The sequence below is a fragment of the Phodopus roborovskii genome, unplaced genomic scaffold (genome assembly GCF_943737965.1).
Source record: "Phodopus roborovskii unplaced genomic scaffold, PHOROB, whole genome shotgun sequence".
NCBI lineage: Eukaryota > Metazoa > Chordata > Mammalia > Rodentia > Cricetidae > Phodopus > Phodopus roborovskii.
The window spans coordinates 38751138-38763049 of record NW_026126517.1 but is presented as its reverse complement, the minus strand read 5'-3'; the positions used below and the strand labels follow the sequence as shown (position 1 = coordinate 38763049).

The 11912-nt window shown below is 43.6% G+C and overlaps 1 protein-coding gene across 1 annotated transcript; it reads left to right on the top strand.

The window, feature by feature from the left end:
- Positions 1 to 354: 354 nt before the first annotated feature.
- On the top strand, positions 355 to 5300 carry LOC127231690 (60S ribosomal protein L27-like). The gene is made up of 2 exons (XM_051197405.1): positions 355 to 394; positions 4874 to 5300. Exons 1-2 carry the CDS (start codon positions 355 to 357, stop codon positions 5269 to 5271), a joined length of 438 nt encoding a protein of 145 aa, XP_051053362.1. The 3' UTR covers positions 5272 to 5300.
- Positions 5301 to 11912: the final 6612 nt, after the last annotated feature.

Below are 11912 nucleotides of genomic sequence, written 5' to 3'. Positions count from 1 at the left end.
CCAACTGAGCTGCCATCCCAGCCCAAGAACACCCTTTAACAGAGAACAGCTTTCCAGGCTCCTCTGTAGATAAGATAGAGTATCATGCCAATATCACCTATGCAGTGCAAAGCTCAGGAGTGGTACTGATGCTTCAGTAATACTCAGTACATCTGCAGACACGTGATGCCTATGGTATGTCAGTCATTTCTGGAGAGGCCAGAAACCAATGAGAAATGGGCTTATGTTTTAAAACTTTTAATCAATTATTTATTTGCTATTCTTTAAGAATTCATTTACATCTGTGTGTGATTACAGGTGCCCATGGAGTTGTTGTGTGACAGACTTCCTAGGGAAAACACAGAAAGAGTACCCATGACAGACCAAATCAATGCCTGCACTGAAGCTCAAGCTGGTGAGCCAATGAATGTCTACTGGGGTTACTAACAGGAGGAAGGGTGAGCAATTTCCCCAGCTCACAAACCACCCTGGGCTCAGCACAGCTGGGAGCAGCTGGAGGCTACAACCCAGGCTCTCTTCAGGGCTCCCAGTCAGTTCAGCAGGCTGGCGTCCAGGAATCTCCTGTCTCCACAGTGGACTGGGGAGAGGTGGCTGAGGATCTTCCAAGAGTTCCCAGTCATGTGACCAGGAGCCTCCCCCTCCCTCCTGTTTCATTTGGAGAAAACAGCCCTGTAAGAGGCATATAACAGAGGGCTTTGGATATGGAGCCACACAATGTGAGTGCTGGGAACTAAACTCTGGTCCCCTGTAACAGCAGTTTGTGTTCTAGTCAGTTACATAGCAACAGGACTCACAGCCGGAGCATTCTTGTAAATATGATCATAGTAATGAACAAGGGGCTGTGAGTGGCACATAGCCATCATTTCTGCCTAACAAGCCCAAATGGGAGGAGCCTGAAATATCTGATCAAATTCAACTAACTGCTGATGGCTCAGTTCAGAGCTTGATATTGTATTCAGGCCCAATATGAAAAGTGTTAAGCCATCTCTTGAAACTAAAAGAAAATAAGTAAAGATGAAAATATATGCCTTGGCTCCAGGATCTCATGACTCTTATAGACATTTATAAGTGCTTGTACAAACACAGCTTCCCTAGGTTTGGATCCCAACCAGTGCAACAGAATGGGTTTTTCCTTGTTTGTAAAAGGGGAATTAACAAAGTAATCCAAATATTCCTGATTGCTGTCCAAGTCAGTGACACTAGACTCACATTGCTGCTGTCTTCTCCCCCTTCACACTGCATTACTATCCTGTCCTGCACCCACTGACCCCAATTGTACTTCATTTCTGTCTGGGTTGGTGTGTGTGTGTGTGTGTGTGTGTGTGTGTGATGGGGAATGTCCTTCTGTATATGTGTTTCTCTTTTGGTTGTTGAATAAAACACTGTTTGGCCAACAGAGGCAGGAAAATAGGCAAGACTAGGAGATGGGAAAGGTAGGCAGAGGGAGACTGTGGGGAGACACCATGTAGGAAGGAGTAACAGGTCCAGACTCTTCTCTGGTAAGATAAGACCACATGGAAATAAATACTTAGATGAATAGAAATGGGTTAATAATTAAGACAGAGCTAGCCAATAAGAAACCCTAGCCATTGGCCAACAGTTTTATAATTAATATAGCATTTGCGTGCTTATTTGGGGCTGAAGTGGCTATGGGACTTGGGGGCAAAGAAAATTCCAGCTATGTGTAAGTGTGTGTGTGTGTGTGTGTGTGTGTGTGTGTGTGTGAGAGAGAGAGAGAGAGAGAGAGAGAGAGAGAGAGAGAGTTGATCATGTTACCCACAAGATCATGGGCACCTTCCCAGTGCCTACACTACTGAGCTGCAGCCTGTCCTTGAGCAGTGATGAACTATTAATCATAAATGAGGGCACACTAGGCATATTACTGGCTTTATGATATCAGAACCAAACTTTGAGAGTTCAGTGTACATTTTCTTTCTCCATTCTTGCTAATTAGATGAGAGGCACTCAAGATACTTTCATATCAATTCCTCTCTACTATTTCTAGTGTTTTTGCTTTATTTTGTCTTGGAAACAGTTAAGAAAATGTTCAGCTAATTGGGAGGGTAATTTATGGATGCCTTTTACAGACTTGAGCTATCTATATGGACATGGCTGAGTAATTCACTTTCCTACTGATGGCAAAAACAGTTGTTGACTTTATGGAGAGAGTTCTGAGGCTGGGGAGATACTTAGTCACTAATGTGCTTGCTACACAAGCATGAGGGCCTGAACTTGGACCCCAGCATTCACATGAAAAGCCAGGCATGGTAGAACGTGGTGTAATCCCAGTATTGGTGAGTCTGAGACAGGAGGCTCCCTGGTAACTCAGTGGCCAGTCAGTCTAGCCAAATTTCTGAGTTCTAGATTCAAGGGGAGATCTTGTCTCAATACCAAGATGGTTGCTAGGCATGGGGGTGTGCACCTCTAATCCCAGCACTTGGAATACAGAAGCAGGTGGATCTCTCAAAGTTAGAGGCTAACCTGATCTACATAGTAAGCTCCAGGCCGTCAAGGACTACCTAGTGAGATCCTGTATCCAAAAAGCAAAAAACAAAACAAAAACATAAAAGTGATAAAGCACTGAGGTAGAAACTTCTGGTCTCCACATGTACTTTCATACATGCACACTCAAATCCACACATGCAAACATAGACACACCACACACACACACACATACACACACACACACACTGGTACTTTCTAAGCCTACAGGAACACAAAGCACACAGAGAGCTCCTGAGACTGCCCTCTTCCCTCATGGCTACTATCTAAAGCTCAGTACAGACCTGGGGCTGATGCTGAAGGTGGTAAGGTTGGGAATAAGCATTGTGTAAACAGGCCCCCCTGCTAACTCCAGGCCTCCCTGTTGTTAACTCCAGACCCCTCTCTTTCTAACTCTAGACCCCCCCATAACCCCAGACCCCCTCCTGCTAACTTCAGGCCTGCTAACCCAAGGCCCCCCCTCCTGCTAACCCCAGTCTCCCTCTCCTGATAACTCCAGCCCCCCCCCAACCCCAGGACCCCTCCTGCTAGCCCCAGGCCCCTCCTAACTCTAGACCCCACTTTCCTAACTCCAACCCCCCCACCCCTGATAATCCCAGGCCCCCCTCCTGCTAACCCCGGGCCTTTCTGGAAATCTTGCTGTCAGACTTGGTTACTCAATGCTTCTGTTTCTAACCTTGTAAACTGGAGATGCATCATGTCGGCCATTATCCTGTTCACTTGTGCTGGCTTTATTAGTGTCATCTTTGATCCAAGGTCCCTTCCAAGGTTCAATTTTATAACATCTGCACATCTCAAAAGCATTCCTTCAGTTAAAAGGAGACAATATGAACTCTAAATCCATGTGACTTGGTGCCATAAACCTCAGTGATTACAATGATGGAGAAGGTGATCACAGGGGCACTGTCACCCTCCTCTCTAGGCTTTGTGCGGGCATCAAATCCGGACCCTGGGCACAACATAACGGTGTATGAAGAGTTTACAGATCCTGTGTTACATACTACCTGGAGACTAACCTAAAAGGCTCCGTCCACCCTTTTCAGTTTCCTAGTGTGTGGTTGGATTACCTTCACACAGTCTAGCAAACACTCCCATGAAGCCAGTAATCATGAAGAATTATAAAAATGGGAAGTAAAATAAATAAATGGAAGTAATGCTTTTGTTTACTGGCTTTTTTTGTTTCAAGAAAACAAAGTTGTTTCTAATAAAAATGTGTATTTTTATCTTAACATTCAGTAGGTTCTGTTATATTAAAGCAGATTTTTAAAATATACTTTTTCCAGTTCAAGTTCAGAGACTTAATCTCTAATATGGTACTCACCAATATGAGGAAGTTTACAGACAAAAGCAGTTTGGATACCCAATAACTGGAAGCTATCACACAGAGGGGGGAAAATGTATTACAGAGACACCAGTAACACAATACATATCATTGATGCAGAAATGGTAAAGGAAATTTTAGACAACTGATTAGTGTGTGAGTAAGAGAGAAAACATACAATATTTGTCTTTTTGAGCCTGGTTTATTTACTACAACCTGATGATATCCAGTGCCATTCATTTTCCTATAAATGACATAATTTTGTTCTTTTTAATGGCAGAACAAAACTCCATTGATAAATATATACCACGTTCCCTCTATTCATTCATCAGCTGGTGGGTGTGTAGACCAGTTCCATGTCTTGACTATTGATACAAAGCAATAAATATGTATGTGCAAGTATGTCTATGGCATGCTGATTTCAGGTACACACCCAGGGGTGGTACAGTTGACTATGTGGTAATTTTATTTATGTGTATGGGAGTTTTGCTGTATACCCTGTGTGTATGCAGTGCCCTTGGAGTTTGGAAGAGGGCTTTAGATCCCTTGGAACTGGAGTACCCAAGGCTGTGAGCCACCATGTGGGTGCCTGGAATCTAACCGGGTCCTCTGCAAGAGCAGCGATGCTCTTCCCCAATGATCCCTCTCTCCAGCAGTCCCCACTCCATTTATTTATTTATTTTCCTGACTCCCACACTGGCTGCTCCTGTTCACACTCCACCAGCAGAGTGTATACCAGGACTCCTCTTGTCCCGCCTCCTCATTAGCATTTGCCATTTCTTTCTTTTTGTGAACTTTATACTGGGGCCTGCCACAGGTGGGAACTGCCACCTTAGGGCATGCCTCTTGTTTTCTTGATAATAACCATCTTGACAGCCATGAGATGGGATGTCCAAGTGATTTTCACTTGGATTTCCCAGGTGACTAGGGATCCTCAACCTTTTTTTTTTTTTTCAAATGTGTATTGGCTGTGTGCATTTCTTCTTTTGAAAATTGGTCTGATTCATTTGCTCACATGTTGATTGGATGCTTTCTTTAATTTTAATTAAGAAGTGTCTAATTTGCTTTCCTTTCTGCTGGGAACCGGCTACTCCGGACGCAAAGCCGTCATCGTGAAGAACATTGACGATGGCACCTCAGACCGCCCTTACAGCCATGCCCTGGTGGCTGGAATTGACCGATATCCCCGAAAAGTGACAGCTGCCATGGGCAAGAAGAAAATCGCCAAGCGATCAAAGATCAAGTCTTTTGTGAAAGTTTATAACTACAACCACCTCATGCCCACAAGGTACTCTGTGGACATCCCCTTGGACAAAACTGTTGTCAACAAGGATGTCTTTAGAGACCCAGCTCTGAAACGCAAGGCGAGGAGGGAAGCCAAGGTCAAGTTTGAGGAACGATACAAGACAGGGAAGAACAAATGGTTTTTCCAGAAGCTTCGCTTTTAGGTATATTTTTGTTTCCATCATTAAAAGTTGAAAAAAAAAGTGACTAATTTTTAGACCTCTTTGTAGGGTCTCCATGCTAGTCCTCTGTCAGATGCGTAGTTGGCAGAGATTTTGTTTTCTGCAGGCTGTCTCCGCTCTGCTGACTGCTTTGCTGTGCAGAGTCTTTAGTCAGTTATTGCATTTGTTTCCTGAGCTTCTGAAGTCCCTTTTCAAAAGTCCTTACCTACGTCTTCAAGTGTCCGCCTTATGTTTTTCTCTGTTTCAGAGTTTTACGCCTTACCTTAGGCAGTCTGGTTCATTTTGGGTTGATTTTAGTGCTGAGTGAGAGGTGTAGATTAAATCTGTAGATGGCTTTTAACAATCTATGCATTCCACAATATTAATTCTTCCAGTCTATGACATCTTCAATTTCTTTTGTCAGTGTATACATTTTGTTGGTTGTGGGGAGTTGAGACAGGGTCTCAAGTAGTAGATCAGTTTGGACTCGTTATGTAGCCATGGATGAACCTGAACTCCTGTCTCTCCTGTCTCCACCAGGTGTTTTAGTTTTCATTATGGTGGCTTTCACTTCCTTGATTAGGCTTATCCTTAAGAGTTTTTGGAAGCTATTGAAAATCAACAAATTCAATATTGGTGATAGAGGAAGCTACTGATTTTCATGTCTTGGTTTGTATTCTGCTACGTTATTGAAAGTAATTATCAGATCTTGGGGTTTTCCTAGTGGAGCATTTAGTAACTTTTCAGTATAGAATCTTCCTTTTTCTTGTCTTTTTTGTTTGTTTGTTTTTTATTTTGATTTTAGAGAGAATATTTCTCTGCATAGCCCTGGCTATCCTAAAATTTACTCTGTAGACCAGTTAGCCTCAAACTCACAGAGATCTGTCTGCCTCTTCCTCCTGAGTGCTGGGATTAAAGACATGTGCCACTATTGCCCAGCCTTTTTCTTGTTTTATTGCTCTAAGACAAATACTATATTGAATAGCAATAGAGAGTTCAAGGACAGTCAGAGCTGTTACACAGAGAAACCATGTCTCAAACAAAACAAAACAAAAACAAACAAACAAACAAAAAACAGGGAGGGGGACGGTTGTTATTTTTCACAATTCTGGGATTTCCAAGATCAAGGTGCTGTCAGAGTCTACGCATGCTGAGGGCCTATATACCCTGGTCATGGCAGTTGTTTCTGTACCTTCTCATGGTAAGTGATGGGAGGACTCCCTCAGACCTTTGTTTAAAGAGCGCTAATTCCACTCCATGTTGCCATTACTCCCTGAGGTTCTGCCACAGTTAGAGAGCAGAGAGAGACAAATGCTGGTGCTTAGCTTATTTTTCTCCTTTTATTCAGTCTGGGACCTGAGAAGGTGGGAAAATCCTCCCTCCTCAGTTAAACCTCTCTGGAAACAACCTCATGAACACACCCAGAGATGTGTCTCCCAGGTGATTCCAGATCCAGACAGTTGACAGGAAGCTGAGCTAGCAGGGGCACCTTCTGAAGTGCTCATTGACTCGCTGGGTTTCCTTTTTTGACACCTTCTCCTCTTCCTCTTCTTTTTCCAAGACAGGGTTTCTCTATGTAGACCTGGCTGTCCTGGAACTGGTTCTGTAGACCAGGCTGGCCTCGAACTCATGGAGAACCTCCTGTCTTTGTCTCCTCAGTGCTGGGATTAAAGGTGTACCCTACCACTACCTTCTTTCTGGACTGTTTTTTCTAATTGATTTGCATTATTTAAGAATTCTGGGACAGTTCTGAGTATAAAGACATTTTGAGTCACTTTAATGTGGCCTGAAGGGGAAAAGCTGTGGCTTTGACATCTTGGAAGCCATTAGCTATGCTTTTCCCAACATGCCACTGGGAAGAATGGATTTTCCAATTATGTTGGTACTATTAATTTTTATCCTAATTGTAACCAATCCATTGAAATTTCTTGTGATTTGATTTATGGTCTTGCATACAATGAATTCTTAGAAATATTGCACAGGTACCAGGGTGTGGTGGAACTCTCCTTTAATCCCACAGAGGCACCAACATGTCGATCTCTGTGAATTTGAGGCCAGCCTGATCTACAGAGTGAATTCCAGGCCAGCCAGCGCTACACTGTAAGACCCTGTCTTCAACAGACAAAACAAACAATCAAATATTCCACAGGTGACATGGAAGATACAATATGCAAATGACTGTGGCAGGTCTACAGATGTGTGTTACAATTTGCATACCGGAAACCCCCATGGACTCAGGTGTGGTCTTCATCTCTCAGTTGGTTCCTAATTTTTTTAAAGATTTATTTATTACGTAAACAGTGTTCTGTCTGCATATATCCCTGCAGGCCAGAAAAAGGCACCAGATCTCAGATCTCGTTACTGATGGTTGTAAACCACCTCATGGTTGCTGGGAATTGAACTCAGGACCTCTGGAAGAGTAGCCAGTGCTCTATCTGTCCAGCCCTGGTTCCTAGTTTTTTGTGGTTGTTGTTTTGTTTTTTGTTTTTTGAGGCAGGGTTTCTCTGTGGCTTTGAAAGCTGTCCTGGAACTAGCTCTTATACACCAGACTGGCCTCGAACTCACAGAGATCCGCCTGACTCTGCCTTCTGATGTTGGGATTAAAGGCATGTACCACCACCACCAGCCTCTGTTCATTTTTTTTAAAGGTCCCCTTCTAAAAGATGACTCAATGCCTGTCATTTGATTGCCATGACGATCCATCCTATAGGTGGTCAGCTGGAGTCTCTGGAAGATCATGGGGCTTTTCTAAATGTACACAGCCTACAGTGGTGTGGCTGCCAGTCCATCCCAGCAGTGTCTGACCTGGCTATACCTGTGACCTCAGAATTACTTGCATGTAGCCCAGGCTGTGAGGGTTAATTCCTAAAGAAAAGGTGTCACTGCAGAGCCTGATTCAATGACTGGAGAGTTTGGAAAGTTGCAGGTCCCAATTATAATTTATCTTGGGCTATCTTTAGCCCACTAGGAAGCCACTCTTTGCTCTGCTTGCAAGCCTCACATCAGACCGAACTCTGTGACTACAGATACAATCTTTTAGAATGTACTAAGTTAAAAAAACCCTAATTTTCTAGCAACCAAAGCTGTCATCAGATAACATCTGAAGCCATAGTTGAGGTCTGTCTCATAACTGTCCATTTAATGTTTGCACCATTGTGTTGGAAATGTGTCCTGATTTATGATTTTCTTTGTTCTGCTACTATAAAATTTAAGAAACTTTATCCACATTGAAACATGGAAATTTGGGGTAAACAAACCCATGTTCCTGGGCCACAGCCACTCCTATTTGGCTGCAGAATAAATCATCTCTTATTCTCTAAGAGATGAGAACTGTGTTTTTTGGTGTTGAGTTCAATAGTTGAACTCCCCTAAGCTTAGACTCCCTCATCTATTCAGTAGCTATTGTTGGCTGTTTCACAGGGTGGTTGTCTTGGGTCCTGGAGTACAATATCCCAGAGCATGGTTCTTTCCGGTGCTGAGCACTTTGAACTAAAACCATTGCAAAGTCTCAGGCACAGCCTCCAAATAAGGGCTACCCTGATGGTTTCCCATCCTCCTGCTGAAAGTGGATGACAGAAATAAGAATTCAGAGAACTACGAACCAAGCTGTATAACCTGGGAAGGCCACCCTATCCCTTTTCCTTTGAGGACCCTCATTCCAGACAGCCTTGCCCTACCCCAGGCAAAACTGATCTGAACAGACAGGCAGGCATTCCATGCGAGAGCATTACTCCTACCACACTGTCCAATCACATTGCCACCCATGCCTTGCTGAACCTAAACAAAGAGGGAATTCCCCTTAAATCTTTGGGTCTTCATCTCTGAAGGTTCATTGACTTCTATTAGCTTGTATGAGATTGATTCACTATGCTTTGATCCCATTTTGATTTATTTCGGTTTTTGAGAAGGAGTCCCTTTATGTCACCGAGGCTGACTTAGAATCCCTATGCAGCCTGTGCTGATCTCAAACTAAAGATGTAACTTAGCCTCACTGTGCTGGGATGACACCCAAGGACTATGATGTTCACCCTGCCTATTATTGAAAAAGAAAGGAAAATCATGAGGCTGTAAAGGGCAGAGAGATGGCTTAGCAAAATGTTGCTTCTTCCTGAATCTTCCTTAGGACAGTGAAGAAACTGCTAGTGTTGAGGACATGTGTCCTTGGGAGCAGAGCTTTATCAAAGGTGAAACTGAGTAGTGACTCCCTTGTATTTTTAAGCCAGAGCAGTTGAAGGGAGGATGGGCATTGTTTTGGAATAGTCAAGAAGAAAGGAAGTTGAAATCTCTGATATTTGCCCTAGGATATCAATGGTGACCCTGCCTACTCAGCTAACCTCTAGCCTAGCCTTTCTCAGAGTCCATGTGGGAGAGCTGAGCAGCTCATCCCAGAGTCTTTGAACATTCTTCAGGAGGTTAAAAATTCATGTACCAATGTGGCATGGTGGCCCACACCTTTAGCTCCAGCACTGGATCAGAGACACGCAGCTCTCCATGAGGCCAATCTCTTCTACAAAGCGAATTCCAGGTCAGCTATGACCCTGCCTTGAAAAACCAACAGCAAGCGGGCAATGGTGGCTCACACCTTTAATCCCAGCACTCAGGAGACAGAGGCAGGAGGATCTCTGTGAGTTCGAGACCAGCTTGGTCTACAAGAGCTAGTTCCAGGACAGCCTCCAAAACCACAGAGAAACCCTGCCTAGAAAAACCAACACCAAACAACCCCCACCCCACTCCCAAAGCAAATCTAATATACCTGACTCCCAAGTGCCAGTACCCCAGTACCCGAGGGGACATCCCCTGCTTCACAGTACATAAATATTGTTTTATATTATGAAATGGCTTGTGTCCCAGTCCCTTCCTCAGTCTGACTGCAAACTGTAAGCTTTAACTGAATTCAGCAGAAAGGTGGTTTCCAGATATTGTGAATGGAGGCAGATCCTAGTTGGAGGATGCAGGCTGTTCTTTATTTCCGACTCATAGAATCTTCATGACCTCTGTTGTAGTTGCTACTCATGTGTGTGCCCTTCAAATGAAACACACTTGAAAGAAACCCAGACTCATGGCTGACCATCTGCAAGTGGACTTAATCATCTTCCTGGATCTGTTGGTGTTGTTTGGTGCCCCCTGGTGGCTTATGACAAGCCTGTCTTGAAAATCAGCATGGGGTCTTAGACTCTGAAGGCACCAGAGAAGCTTAGAGATGCTAGGAGAGCGGTAGAGGAGTGCCTGTTAGCATTGTTTAAGAAAAAGAAAAAGATCAGAGAAAGGAAGAATAAAGGGGAGACAAGAGAAGATTCCCAGGCTGTTTTAGTGACCAGCAAAGGCTGAGATGCAGTTAGGGGATTTCTTTCAGAATTTCCTAGGTGTGGTGGCACAGCCTGTGATCCCAGCATCTGGAAAGTAGAGACAGGAGGGTCAGGAGGTCAAGGTCATCCTTGGCTCTGTGTGAGTTAGAGTATCTTCACTAATGTTTATAAAACTTATTCTAGAAGCTAAGCATTGGGACAGGAGATGGCAGGTGACAAGAATACCCATTCCCCTATCCTTGTGTAGATTATGGATATCAGGAAACTAAATATGTATTTTGAATAGGCATAATAACTAAAAATGGGAAATCCTAGGTTTATCTGAGGTTCATGAGGAGTTCACTTTTTAAAAGTATTAATATCTATCTATCATCTGTGTAGGTATAATTTTCTGTCCCACTAGGCAACTCCCAAATAGCTACACAGAGACTTATTAATTACAAATACTCAGCCAATAGCTTAAGCTTGTTTCTAACTAGATCTTACAACTTAAACTAACACATTTTTATTAATTTACTTGCTGCCACATTGTCATGACTTGTTACCTCATCTTGTACATATTCCTCAGACATGTACATGCATAGCACCCATCTGTCAACCCTTCCCTTCTTCATCGTAGAGGGCTCTCCCTGTCTGCAAGTCCCACCTCACCTCTTCTTGCCTACAATTTAGCTCTTTCTTAAACTAATGAGAACAACACATCTTCACAGTGTACAAAAAATTTGTTCCGTAACACACCTGTCTATATATCTATCCTTTGTCTGTCTGTCTGTCTGTCTGTCTACCTCTCTCTCTCTCTCTCTCTCTCTCTCTCTCTCTCTCTGTGTGTGTGTGTGTGTGTGTGTGTGTGTGTGTAGAGGTCAGAGGACAACTTGTGGAAGTCAGTTCTTTCCTACCACCATGTGGGTCCCAGATGTGGAACACAGGGCCTAAGGGTCGGCGGCAAGCATCTTACTGGCTAAGCCATTTACTCATCTCAGAGTTCATCTTTCAAGTGAGAGCCAGAGAGTGAGTTGTGTTTATTAGACTGAGCTGATATTCTAAAATAGCCAACTAGTTGCTCCAGGTACCCTTGCCTTTGAGAAAGAGGACCCTGGAGCTGGAGGCAAGCCTGTCCTGATAGGACTCTTGTCTTCTGACCAAGAGGACTTGGAAATCCCTGGATTACTGAAGGCACTGCCTGCTACTTACACTGGGGTAACATAGGAAATTATTAAAACAGAAAAGTGTTGACTCTAAGAACAGCAAAATGTGATGGAGATCAGGGAGGAGGGTAAGGAGTAGCACCAGCAAGCAACAGAATGTCATGATGAGCAAACGGGAGACAGCTCTGCCAGT

Bases quoted from the DNA above. Each gene is read 5' to 3' on its own strand.
- LOC127231690 (XM_051197405.1), top strand. From the start codon at position 355: ATGACAGACCAAATCAATGCCTGCACTGAAGCTCAAGCTG. The intron at 395-4,873 runs GTGAGCCAATGA...ATTTTAATTAAG, and splicing joins CTGCACTGAAGCTCAAGCTG to AAGTGTCTAATTTGCTTTCC.